A 14,104-nucleotide genomic window follows, 5' to 3' on the forward strand; every position below is an offset into this window, starting at 1 on the left:
AGTTCGAAACCACCATCGATGAGCTCTGTGCCCATTCTTTCTATGATATTAAAATTTTATTGAGCTCATCGCCTAATGAAATTTTCAATTAACAATAGAACGCGAACTATTAATTTCACATTTACAAATATCTATATAGATCCTACAAATACAAACTGGCGGCAAAAACAATATCTCTTTTAATCAATTCTTGGGCTTTATCCATCTTCATATGAAGATTTGAATTACCGATGATAATAGATGCGGTTTTAACTTCACGACAGATTTCATCTAGCCAAGTGATTACTCTAACAACAGTACCTTCTGCTTCTGGACTAATTTCCATAATTTCTTTGAAGCTCATACCTCTTGCCCATTCATAAACAACGTTGACCATTGCAAACCTTTTCTTTTCCAGAAATTCGGCTTCTTCCTGAGTCAGTGTAACTTGGTTTTCCTCATAGATTGCTAACATATTTTTATAAATCTCTTGTATTCTTTGTTTACCTTTAACTAGTCTAGGAGTAACGATAGGTGGCTCTTCTTCCCTAGTTCTACCTTCATAAACAAATACGGAAAGCAATGCCACAATTTCTTCTGGCTCGAAATCACCCAAGAAATTATCCAAGATCAGTTCAGTTAATACCAATTCGTAACCAGAATTGATTTCACATGCTACTCTACCTTTCAACAGAACGTTGTGATTAGGATCAATGAAACCAGCAGATTGTAAAACATCCAATCTGTGTTCGTAGTTAGGCAACAAATTTAAATTCTCGTCAGACATTAAATGCTTCAAATGGTTTATATTTTTCTCGATCTGATATTTCTTGTATTTTGGAATAAAGTGTAGAGCTAACTTTGGACAAATCGCACTCTTAAATGATATTAGCTCCTTTCTGATGTTTTCCCTCTCCTGAATATATTGATGAGCCTTCAAACTACCTTTCATACCATAACTTGTTTCTTTGAATCTGTCTGAGAGTTTTAAAATAATTTTCATTTCAAATTTAAATTTCTCAATGACCTCAGGCTCTTGCTTTATTATACTAGCAAAAGGTACCTTCAGATTATATGCAGTGATCAATTCAATAGATGTGTATGGAATTTTGTCCATGAAATATGGAACCTCTCTAAAACTACCAATAGCAGTCTTTGTATAGTCAATAAAATCAGGAAGATAAATAAGATGGTTAGTTTCTCCATCTGTTAGTTTATTCGGTTCTGTAAACACCATAACGACAGCCACACCTTGATTAATACTATTTCTTACAATGAAACCTAATCTAAGATCATTATTTTGATCACGGAAAACAATTAATCTACCTTCTTTTAAAATTCTATGAACTGAATTTGATTTTGATATTTCCTCCATCATTAAATTGGTTTTTTCCCTATACCTATTACTGGCGTCTAAGAATTGGTCAAGATCATTTCCACAACAATCACAGTCATATTCCTTAACACTCTCTAATTGGCCTTGCAATTCCCTGATTATCTTCTCATGTTCAGGTTTGGAAGTTTGGTTCGTATTTTCACTGAAGGAATACTTGATCATTTCTTCCACCTTCAGAGCCTCTATTCTTAATAAATTCAAGATCATATTATAAGTTAATCTAAATTGTGACTCCAATTTGGTTGGTACCCCTAGTGTAATTTCCTTGAATGATAGTGAACTAAAAGGTTCATACGCCATAATAATAACAGTACCTGTTTTATCTAACCCTCTACGACCTGCTCTACCAGCCATTTGAGTGAATTCGCCTGGAGTCAAATCTCTTAACCCGTTTCCATCATGTTTTTGGATTTCACTGAATACAACTGTTCTTGTAGGTAAGTTTAGACCCATAGCAAACGTCTCAGTAGCGAATAATACCTTTATAAACCCCTTTGCAAAAAGAATTTCAATTAAGTCTTTAACAATAGGCAATAAACCACCATGATGGACAGCAATACCTCTTTCCAACAATGATCTTATTTTTAAGATTTGAGGTAATTCTCTATCATCCTTTTTTAATCTTGTAATAGATTTTTCAACGAACATATGAATTTGAGATTTATCCTTATTATTACTAAAATTAACCCCATCAAGCCAATCTGCATATTCCTCGCAACGTTTCTTACTGAAAACAAAAGCCACCATTGGCAATAAATCCTTTGAACGCAAGAAATCTACAAGCTGAGGCCAAGTTTTCTTATTAGGGCCAGCTCTTCTAAAGAATTGACGCTTATTAGATCCCACAGCACCTGCACCGCGTGAACCACCGCCACCACCTCTACCGCCATGCTGACCGCCACGTTGACCACCCCTACCACCTCGTTGACCACCTCTGCCACCTCGTTGACCACCTCTGCCACCACCACGTTGAACTCCTCCTTTAGACTCACCAGTCTTCGAGGATGAGTTCTTAGAATCGTCTCCGGAAAGAAGTGATTTATGTTCCTTAAAGTTTGACTCTACGAATTCTCTACCTGGAGTAATCACAGGTAATAATTTACCTTTGGCCCAAATGTTAATTTCCAATGGAACTGGCCTCTGTGGTGTTGAAATAACGTAAATATTCTTTTGTTTGGTTCTACCAATCCAATTAGCAAATTCATAAGTATTTGGGACTGTAGCAGATAACAATATGAACTTAACATGTTGTGGAAGCATAATAATAACTTCTTCCCAGACCACACCACGATCTTGATCATTAACATAGTGGACTTCATCGAAAACAACAAATTCGACATCTCTAATCAGATCTGCACCTCTGTATAACATAGATCTTAAAATTTCTGTCGTCATAATTAAACAATTAGCCTCTGGGTTAATCTGGACATCACCAGTGATCAAACCAACATCAATGTCTTCAAATGTTTCCTTGAAATCTCTAAATTTTTGATTAGATAAAGCTTTAATAGGAGAAGTATAAATTGTTTTTGTCATATTCCTTTTTGCCATAGCGATAGCATATTCTGCCACCACTGTCTTACCTGCAGATGTATGTGCTGCTACAAACACCGAGTCACCTTGTTCTAGGTGATAAACGGCTTCCTTTTGAAATGTGTCTAATTCGAAAGGCCATGTCCTTGCAGGATTTGGAATCAATTCGTCGAAATTTTCAATCTTATGGTTCAAATCAACAACATGGGCCCATTCTTTTCTCTTCAGTAGGTCCTTCGATTTTGTTATAGATCTCCCAAAATTGATATCCATTGGTAATAATTCATCGATTTCTGCATTATCTGTATTATCATGCGCATCTTTACTTTTTTGAGATATGATAGATGTTACTTGTGATTGAACATCTTGACTTGATTCAGCATTAATTTCATTAATTTCTCTTTCAACCTCAACCTCATTATCAATTTCATTTAATTGTTTGATATCTTCAACTTCTTCACCATTTGTCGAATTTTCATCAGTTCTAGGTTGAATACCTTTTACAAAACCTGGTGGAATATCGAATAAACCTTGATCGTCCTTATGGAGTAATTTTGTGGCGGTTGCTATTACAGAAGAACGGCTATCAGACACAGCGTCCGATTTCATTGTGATACCACCTGGTGTAAATGGCAATTGAGCTGTAGTACCTCTAATGGTATTACTATGGTAATCGATGCTTCTAGTTAACGACAGAGAGTTGGATGCATTAGCTTTTGAAACTTCCTTTAACGATACCTCCTCCTTATGGGAAACGATGTTTCCTGAAATACCTTTTCTCTTGAATACATATGATGTCTTACTAATTGGTTGAGGCATTTGAACAAAATCGTAATAATTATATTTATCATTATTTTTGTTTTCAGCATAATTCAATGCATCATGTTTTGGGACTTTTTGAATCACATCTAATAGATCCCACCCCAGCACATTTGATGGTTTTAAGAATCTTTGTCTAACATTATCATTGACCTCTTCAATTGATGTGTTTCCAGAGTTGGCCTTAAACGTAGTAATTTTATCCTCGAACAAATGCACTTCATCACCACTTGCAATATCCTTTAGGCTTGAATAAAGTTCCTTCAATGAATCCTCAGAGAGGTTAAGAGACGACATTAAGTACGCAATTACGATTGTTTATGTTTTTTCGGAAGTCTGTCCTTATGGTTAGGACTGGATCTTTATCGTGCTCATGCAATAGAATGTGTAACTAATTAACGTTGTTATATAGTTAATGGGGAGGCTACTGGCAAATAACAATTATTTTTTTTCAGTGAAGGCGAAGCATTGTGATCAGAATAATAATTCATTTTTCAATTTTTAAAAATTTTGGAAAATTAATTAACTAAAAGACTATATATTTATTTAAATAATACTTGAGAACACACAATTCACTTTATTTGCTTGTTTCTTTGTTTTTTGATTTTTTATACATAATAGTGTTACATAGAAAGTTTGTTTCTTTATGTGTTTGTTTTGGTCTATCAAATATTGCTAATTTCTTTCAATAGCAACGATGGCGTTTAATTAATAATTACATGTCTTGTTGTTCCCCAAAAAAATAAAAAATAAAAATAAAATAAAAAAATCTTTTACACCTAGTACCTGATAACATATCTTCAATTTCTTCACAAATTTTTAACAATAATAATAAAAATGGTGCAGTAGTAATTTGTTAGCTTGTTGAAGAAATAAAATAATAATAAAATAATAATAAAATAACTCTTTGTGTGGGTTTGTTTTTGAATGAATTTACTCTTCTTCGCTCTCACTTTCCTCATCATCCGAAGAAGATGACGATGATACCATTGAAGCTGTACGTGCCTTATTGTACATCATGCTTGTAGGTGATGCATTTTGACTCAATGGGGATGCATGATCCAAATATGCCAATTTGTTTCTAATTTTTTCGATTTGTTTAGATTGTTCAGCTTGACTCAAGGCTTTACCTCTTCTCTTTCTACCGTTACCGTTTAAAGTACTACCTGGAGACAACGACGAAGTATCATGTCCTGAGACACCATTAACTCTGGAGTCACCATTTGTTTCGTTGTAATGTCTGAAGAAAGAGTTATAAATGGTTAACAATTTTTCGTTATCCAAAGTGTCAAGATCCAATTCAACCTCGTCATCGTCACTATTTCTCTTTGGCATAGCGATCTTAATAACTTTATTCAAATTATCTGCTGATAAATCATTGATATGTTCAGATATGATACGTTTCATATCATAAGTGACTACAGGTTGTAATTTAGTTTTCTTTGTACGTCCACCTGTTGATTTGGAGGTTCTTCTCTTTTTGGAACCTTTCTTAGAGCCTCTTTGTTTTTTGGTACCTCTAGCTAATCTTCTATCCTTTCTAATTTTATCTAATTCTTGTTTCTTTAACAATTGTAGTTCTACTTTCATTCTTGCTAATTGTTCTTCTAAATATTGAATAGCAGGGTTTGTAATTGATGTTTCATCGATATCAGAATCGGAAACATCGGAGGGTTCAACATCTATATCTTCATCATCCGCTTCAGATTCAGATTCAGATTCTTCGTAAACTGGTCTATCAGCCCATCTATTATTAAATATTTCTTCTAGACGATGGCCCATCATATTAACAATGGTACCATCTGGATTAAAAGCATAACAATTCTTAAACACTAAACGAACATCAGTTTCAAATTGTTCGATAGTTTGATATTCCCAATTACTCAATTTAGTAGCGATTGTACCTAAATCCATCGGATCTTTAACATAATCGAAATAAGTTGGGATATTCATTGAAACAGGGTCAACAGGTTCTAAAAATGGATAATTAAATGAAGCGTATTTTTTACTTGATAATTCTTTAACGATATTACTACAAAATTTGAAAGCATTTTGTAATTTTTTTGATTTAGGTCTTTTATTTTCATAAGGATAAATATCTTTTGATTTTGGTGGATGAATTTCTCTTTTTGGTCTACCATTATGAGTTTGAGCTCTTCTAATTACCACAGGTTGATCTTCATCATTTTTATTTTTTCTAAATTTTTTCACTATTACAGGAGCATCTTTAGCTGGCATATTTAACATATGTTTTTCAAAAGCTGCTTGAATATTTCTTGCCATTTGTGAAATCATTGCAGTTGGTCCATTAAATCGTATAGAATTAGTTATCATTAAATTAAAATCTTCAATAATCTTTTCAGGTGAATCGTATGCGTCCACATTTAATTTTTTTTCAATTGTTGATAGATCCATTGGATGTGGTACATAATTATAATAAAATGGAATATTTAGTGCCACGATATCGACCGGATTTAAGAACGGTTTTGCATCTTTTAAACGCTTCACAGCTTTAACAGCCATCAAAGCGTGTTTCTTTTGATGTATTGGAATAGGTTCTTGTGGTAAATTATTCATATCAGGTTCGATTGGAGGTTTTGGTGCAGGAACTGTTGGTTTTTCAATAGGTGGGAAAATAGGTTCATTTTTAATCTCGTTAGAATTATCATCTGTTTTTGTCTCGTCGGCTTTGGTCTCATCTGTTTTAGTTTCATCTGTTTTAGTTTCATCTGTTTTAGTTTCATCGGCATTAGTTCCATTGACTTTTGTCTCTTCGACTTTAGTTTCATCGACCTTAGCTTCATCCTCTTTATTATTAAGAGTGTTAGTAATCTCTTCTTTAGTAGTACTGGTGGTGGAAGTCACATGTTCTTCATCACGTGGGACGAGAACGGGTGTCTCTGTAGCGATAACTGCATTTTCTGTCATAATATACTGGCGGGCTGTGGCGTTCGTTGTCCTTTCTCAATAAATTTAATTACTGTGATAAACAGAAAAAATAAGGGGAGACAGAGAAAATAAAACTGGAACGGGAGGGTTATACTTTTTCAGACCGATGAACTTGAAAAATATAAATTCAGGGTTATAGCTTGCTTATATATAAATACTCTGTCCGTGTCAGTTTTTAAATTTATTTTTTTTCTGCATTTTCAGTGTGGACGACGACGACGACAGCGCGCGTTGTCATTTTTCAATATTTCACGTAACGTAAATGAGAGTATGACGGCAGCGCTGCAGAGAGTGTGACGTACAGATGCCGAGTCTGGGTGTCTGGGTGGTTGTTCGTAGTAAGTGCGCAGTTTTTTATTTTGTTTGTTGCTGTAACAAGGGAGAGGGACAACATTACATGTTTGACTACGCAATTTTTCACTGAGGGAGGGTAACCCGTCAAACATGCCACTATTATTTTAATTCTGCGTAGCCCTTTGGAGAGGCGGGGGGCGGGGAGGCTTTACATATTTCATTTGCGAACAATGAGCTGGTTTTGTTTACGTATTTTTTATGCGCTTGTCTTATTGCAAATATATGTATATGTACATAAACCTGGGTGGGCGGCAAACCGAAATTGGCTACTGCCGACGGCTTTTTCAATACGAGTTGCTCTTGTGTTTTGGAGTGTAGATGAAATGGTCTTCAGCAGGCCCGAAAAACATTTCAGACAATTTGATCCAATCATTGCTATTCGTGCTCCCCAACAACGTCTCCATCTCGTCTCTACCGATCCAATTTGGTGGTCGTTCATTCAGTTTCACCGGAAATCTCTCACAGATCCCCATCGGCACGTAACGGTGGAAAAAGGACATGAAATCACAGAAGTACCGACGGCATTGCGCGATCCCGTACTCGTCCGTGCCCCAGTGTTCCATCGAGTACCGAGCATAATCTTGTAACATCGACAACCTCTCAGTGGAACTCTTGTCCAAATGCTGTTGCGCGTCGATTTCCTCGAATAACCACGGCTTGATCAGCGCACCACGTGCAACCATCACAGAATCCATATTGGAATCGTTGTTTACGTGAGTATACCAATCCTCGTAGTTGTTGATGTCACCATTGCCGACGAACTGGATCCGGGCTTGGCGGCTATCACGCGCTTCTTTTCCCTGTTCGCTCTCGTTGAACGCGACCTCGTTGTCTCTTAAGGACTGTGCCGTCTTGGCAATGTATTCCCAGTCGGCAAGCTTCGTGTAACGTTGTTGTCTGGAACGGCCGTGCAGCGTGATGGCGGCTGTGTCCGTTTCGTACACTAGTCGTTTCACCAGGGCATCCGCAGTGTTGTGGCCATCTTTAGTACCGGCACGGATCTTTACCGTTATCGGAACTTCTTGCGAGACATAGTTCATACTGTTCAATACACGGATTAATCGGGCTGGATTATCTAATAATGCACTACCTGCACCTTGTCTATATAGCAAATCGATTGGACATCCCGCATTCAGATTGATTTCATTGATCCCATTGTCTGCATTGTTTGGATTGTTTAATAAATTGCCAACAAGAGCCTCGGTGGCTTTGGCGGCTTGCCATGCCTTGGAGCACGCTAACTGAACACCAAACCCTGCTCGTTCGCTGGTATGGCATTTAGCTAATGCCCATTCGGAGTTCTGTCCCTGGATTAATGGTACAGCTAATGCCATTTCGGAATATGTGATATCACAACCCATCTTCTTCATTAGACGACGGTATGGTAAATTACCAACTGTAGTCAATGGAGACAGGATTTTCTTATGATGGAAATCCAACGGACGTTTCTCACTGGCAAAATAACGAGTATCCTTGTACTCCAAGTATAATTTCTTTTGTTTATCACGCTTCGCTTGTAATTCTTGTTCCCGTTGAACCACTTGAGGAGCTTTGTCCTTGTCGCCCTCTGTGGCAGTATCCACAACAGGCTCGGACTTGTCATTGGTTAGATCACGATGCTCTTGTTGCATGGCATCGATGATCTCAAGGACTTCCTCACTCTTGACGAATTGGAATCTACGTTTGATTAGATCGGCTTTTTGATCGTACGTAATATGATTGCATTCTTTATTGATATCATACAATGGAACACCTTCCAATGTTGGTTCATGGCTTAACAGTTTTCTCGAGTCTTTATCCATATGCGACGATAAAAACCTACATTTATAGCCCATAGGGCATCTGCCAAGCGATTGATAAACGGGACATTCTTTGAAATAGTCAGATTGAATCTCGACTTTCTTGCCGGCCAGATACGCCTCAATGTCATGATTGAAACGGCATTTGTCTCCAAACGTACAATTGCCAACGTCACCTTGAATTAACCGTGGACATAACACATTATGCTCCTTCACTTGACGATTGTCACGGTTCTTGTTCTGGCCCCGCTTCTTCTTGTTCTTCTTGCCACCTGGCTTCCCATTACCACTGACCCCTTCCAACCGTTCACTGGATGGCTCCTCGTCCATCGCATCGTCGTGACGTGATCTTCTACTATCACCATCGTCGTTGGCAGACGTCATCACAATATACTCCGGTTTCAATTGGGCAATACCTTTCCCATGGTAGTCCGTACGTTTGGTAGTGCTGTCCTCTTCAGTACCCTCGAGGGTTCTCTTAACCGTAGACATATTTGCTTTCCCTTTGGTTGTGTCTGCTTTCTCCAGACACTTCTTAACTACATCTTCATAATCATGTCTCTTTAATAGTGCATAGCTTATGCGATGCTCATCGAATAAAACCTTTTACTTACTTCCCTCTCTGTTCGATTCGTGAAAAATTTCCATTTTGAAACTTCACGTGACACCCCGCCGTACAACACGACCCACCCACACACCCCGCTCAAACCCCAGCAGGGGGTTGGAATGCGGATAGCAGCGTATAACGGTTGGTGCCTCTATTCTGAGCTGAGCCGTTTTCTTCGGAACGTTGGACGATGAGCGAGGGACAGTTTCTTTGTCTCTCGCCGTCGCCTCTCTCTCTCTCTACACAACAACAACACACACATGTAATCAGTATTATATAATACGATATCATACCTGTACATATACGAATAGTTCATCACTTAAAACAATAGAATATCTGAAGTACACACATCTATACTTTGACAGTTGGTAGTATAATAACAAACCTTACTAACACAGATTCAACCAACAGTTTGGAGACAGTTCCATTGGATAAACTCAGGTCTCTCTCTCTCTCCCTTTCTTTCTCCCTATATTTTTAGTACCAAGTCTTTTAAAGTTCCTGTGGGTGCGTTGATCTTCTATTCCAAAGATATACACATAAGCATATATACACACATATATATATATTCGGTATATTGCTACAACATTTTACAACAAGATCACATCCCTCTGCCTTGGAAGCATTTCACTATTTTATTTTACTTTTTTGGTCCTTAGTATCTAATTACGTAAGCTACAACAAGAGAGACATATAACCTTTATTGTTATAAACTTCCCGCCCTCCCCAGCTAAAAATATGAATACGGATTTGTCCACAATGGCCATCCCTACGGGGTTCACCTCCACGGATCACCACCATCTTCATCGCCATGAGAATGCAAAAGATCCTTCCACTATTGGCAACTCTAATACGACCAGCACAAATAGCGATGAGGATAACGTCAGTGCCGCTAGTGCTGGCACCACTACAAATGCCGCCTCTGTCGGCGCCGGCATTGCTTCTGCCGAGGGTAACAACGCCCTCGCTCAAAGTATCAGTCCCAAAAATGTTTATAATAAGAACAATAATAGTAACAGCACTGTTACTACTGCACAGCCTGCTATAACGATAACACCAGCGATGGGGAACACCGATTACAAGAGTATACCCATTAACAACATGAACATGACCTTCAATAACAGTGGCTCTAACAACAACAACACGACGACGACGTCGTCGTCGAATAATATTAATGCTTCGTCCGCCTCCCAACAGATGGCAAAGTTACGTAGAGATTCTATTGCTCATTCGCAAGGGATGGGTGGTGTCTCATGGGGGTCCCTGACTATCGGGTCCTGGTTAAGGGATGAAGTCATGTTTAATGCTACGATGAAACAACATTCGAACAACACATCAAGATCTAATAGTAACATTCTGGCAAATGCACCTATCGATTATCGTCGCCTGTCCACTATTAATAACACATCGACTAACACAGGTAATAATGCCACGACATCAAGAGAATCGGTTGGTGGTTCCGTAAAGAAATTTACACCGAACTCGCCACCGATCTTCGCACAATCTGCGTACTTGCCATCTCTCGAAGAACAATACTGTAAGGATTATTCATGTTGTGGGATTTCATTGCCTGGTTTACATGATCTGTTGAGACATTACGAGGAGGCTCATATTAACCCTGGTGGTACAGGTGTTGGGGGTGCTATGCTAACACCTTCTGCACCGATCGCCCCTGGTACAACTGCTCAAGGGTTCTCGATGGCATTCAACAAGAGAAAATCTCAAACACAACAGCAAAATTCGGCTACGTCGACTGTAAGCCCCGCAACATCAACCGCTAATGCAACATCTTCAAGTGCAAGTACTGCTAATGCAACCACGCCCCAACCACAACTGCATAGACAATCAATGACACAGAGACAGCACGGCTCGAAGATGACTCAAACTAAAACTCAACAACATAATGTTCAAGTACCATTACAAGTACCGAAAAACAATAACACTACAATGGAACAAAAACATATCATACAACAGCAGTTGAAACCACAGAATAACAAGACCTCTATGGCTTCAACGGCAAATGTCACTAATCAGTCAACGGCTATGAAACAGCCTACAACAGATTCTCAATTGTTTATCAATGGCAATATGAATAGCAGCGTATCTACCAATGAAGTATTCTTGTCATCGAACAACAAGAACGGGAATAATGGTAGTAGCACAAATAACAATAATAATAATAATAACAATAATAGGAATAAGATTAATCCGGATTTTACTTTTAATGTCACGGATGGTAAAAACAATAATACTGCGACGATTATCAATAATGCTACAAGTCATTACACTACTACTAACTCTCATAACAATTCAGTCGACTTGAATTTCATGGATGATGATCTCTTAACAAGAATGGGATTGCATGCTAATGATCCATTATCTGTCAGTTCATATGTGCAAAATTCGAGGCAAAATTTCATCAACAATCAACAACAGTCTAACCAACATGGTAATGATATGGATGACGATGATGACGATGATGATGAAGATGATGACGACGACGATGACGACGATGACGATGATGACGACGATTTGATGTCTGGTACTACCAATACAGGCAATAATAATCATTCTACAACACATACATCCCCATTGAATGGCAATATTAATGGTAACACAAACATTCAGAGTAGTCATCTCGATATAAATTTTAATAATATGACAAACGTTCCACAAAATGGAATATTTGGAGATTTTAAGGATCCTGGTATGTTATTGTCGTTACAGTCCCAAGGTAATGGTAGAGGTAATCAAAATTTGATCAACAATCAAAATATGAATAGAAACTTCTCCATCAATAAGCCTAATAAGCAAGGATATATCGATGATCCAGCTAGAAGATTATACGTAATGGATCATGAAGAACATAAACCATTTAAATGTCCTGTCATTGGTTGCGAGAAAACTTATAAGAATCAAAATGGTTTGAAATATCACAGAATCCATGGTCATCAAAATCAAAAATTGCATGAAAATCCAGATGGTACATTCAGCATCTTAGATCCAGATTCAAATGAACCATATCCAGAAGGTATGGGCTACGAAAAAGATAAACCATACCGTTGTGAAGTGTGTGGTAAACGTTACAAGAATCTAAACGGGTTAAAATATCATAGAGGTCATTCGACGCATTAGAGAAAGAAATAACAAATATCGGGTAGCGCAATACATCGTCATTGTTATTATCATTATTTTCACCAATGATTTAGTAATTGGGATATAAAAAAATGATGATAGAATCGTATTTTCCTAATTACTAAATTCATATTTTTAAAAAGATTTACAATCTTTTGTTTCTCAGGGTATTATTATATTATTGATTACCTCCTTTTGGATATTAGGAGATAATGTTATTGGTTTTGTAAGTTTTATGTATTTTTTTATTTACGTCTATACGTATTTAATTCATTTTACATGAAATTATTAATAAGTTAACGCTATTACAACAAAAATTAAAGAGGTCGTAAATAAATTTTGATTGTTAAGCGCGTTAAACTGTATTTATTTGAAACAAGGGAGTATAACAAACCATATCTTAATATACGTTAATTTAATTGAGCAACAGAAGGTATAGAACCATATCGCTTTTTATTATATCGTATACTATCACATATACCTTGAATCATGAAGATTAATGTATCTCGACCATTCCAAATTATTCAATGGTCATCCTACGTATTTGCCATATTTGTTGTCCAATTCGTGATCGTACTCCCATTAGCCTTTATGTTATTTAACGATTTCTACAGATACTTAATTCCATCTGATTCATCACAGTTAGTTCCTCTATCTGCTTTTAACCTGACTCAGAATGGTGAAAGCCATTTCCATTATTACCAGGAATTAGATAAGGTTCCTGCCCATACAGATTTACCTACAGTGAAACAGAATGGTTTGGTTCAACACATCCCATTGAGGGAACATATTGATTATAGAATAGACGCTATATTTAAATTCTATTGTCTGATTGATGACACTAAAACTCCGCGCCATAATATACAAGATACTACTGTGTCAGTGTATGGCTATATTGTTTCCGGTGAGTATGTACTATTATATTCTAAATATGTACCTATTGTATGTTTGACTACAAAAGATTCGATTACACTGCCAGATGGTCGTCAATTGAAAGGTTCAAGGATAAAACAGTACAAAACAGAATGGTTAAACGAAATTATACTTGACGATATTAGTGATTTCTCAACAGACTCAAATATCAAGGGTTTAGCCATAAGATTTAATTATGGATCCATACAGAGAGATCTAACAGATTCGTTTAACCATGGTTTTGCTGATAAGGAGAGGTATTCCATGTTGATGAACATTGAATCACAATTAAACTTCCGTATAAACTTCAACCAAGGTATAAGGAATCTGATGTTGCGTTATCATTTGACCACCTATGTTATCGGAACCGTTGTATTTCATTTAACGATCTCCTCCTTAATGATGATAACAGCAGCAATGGCCTTTTATATCACAAACCAAAAACTTGCTGCAGATAATAGTAATCGTGATAGTAAGAAACCGAAAAGACGTACTACTGAAGGGAAAAAGGCATGATAGAAAATTTAAAAAAAAAATGAAAAACGAAAAGTAAAATAATAAAAATATTAGTGATGAGCATCACTTAAGAATAAAAATTTGAACTTTGGCCACCCTATACAT

The 14,104-nt window shown here is 37.0% G+C and overlaps 5 protein-coding genes across 5 annotated transcripts; 2 read left to right on the plus strand and 3 right to left on the minus strand.

Moving 5' to 3' along the window:
• Positions 1–142: 142 nt before the first annotated feature.
• On the minus strand, positions 143–4,024 carry SKI2 (SKI complex RNA helicase subunit SKI2; the record flags this gene model as incomplete). The annotated part of the gene is made up of 1 exon (XM_041552080.1): positions 143–4,024. One exon carries the CDS (start codon positions 4,022–4,024, stop codon positions 143–145), a length of 3,882 nt encoding a protein of 1,293 aa, XP_041408014.1.
• Positions 4,025–4,660: 636 nt separating this feature from the next.
• On the minus strand, positions 4,661–6,655 carry BDF1 (chromatin-binding protein BDF1; the record flags this gene model as incomplete). The annotated part of the gene is made up of 1 exon (XM_041552081.1): positions 4,661–6,655. The coding sequence occupies one exon, from the start codon at positions 6,653–6,655 to the stop codon at positions 4,661–4,663; it is 1,995 nt and encodes a 664-aa protein (XP_041408015.1).
• A 659-nt stretch (positions 6,656–7,314) lies between these two features.
• On the minus strand, positions 7,315–9,321 carry DUS3 (tRNA dihydrouridine synthase DUS3; the record flags this gene model as incomplete). The annotated part of the gene is made up of 1 exon (XM_041552082.1): positions 7,315–9,321. One exon carries the CDS (start codon positions 9,319–9,321, stop codon positions 7,315–7,317), a length of 2,007 nt encoding a protein of 668 aa, XP_041408016.1.
• Positions 9,322–10,174: 853 nt separating this feature from the next.
• Positions 10,175–12,571, plus strand: SFP1 (zinc-coordinating transcription factor SFP1; the record flags this gene model as incomplete). The annotated part of the gene is made up of 1 exon (XM_041552083.1): positions 10,175–12,571. The coding sequence occupies one exon, from the start codon at positions 10,175–10,177 to the stop codon at positions 12,569–12,571; it is 2,397 nt and encodes a 798-aa protein (XP_041408017.1).
• A 489-nt stretch (positions 12,572–13,060) lies between these two features.
• Positions 13,061–13,999, plus strand: SEI1 (seipin; the record flags this gene model as incomplete). The annotated part of the gene is made up of 1 exon (XM_041552084.1): positions 13,061–13,999. One exon carries the CDS (start codon positions 13,061–13,063, stop codon positions 13,997–13,999), a length of 939 nt encoding a protein of 312 aa, XP_041408018.1.
• Between the last annotated feature and the right edge of the window lie 105 nt (positions 14,000–14,104).

The sequence above is a fragment of the Maudiozyma barnettii genome (assembly GCF_903064755.1).
Source record: "Maudiozyma barnettii strain CLIB 1767 genome assembly, contig: KABA2_08, whole genome shotgun sequence".
Taxonomy (NCBI): domain Eukaryota; kingdom Fungi; phylum Ascomycota; class Saccharomycetes; order Saccharomycetales; family Saccharomycetaceae; genus Maudiozyma; species Maudiozyma barnettii.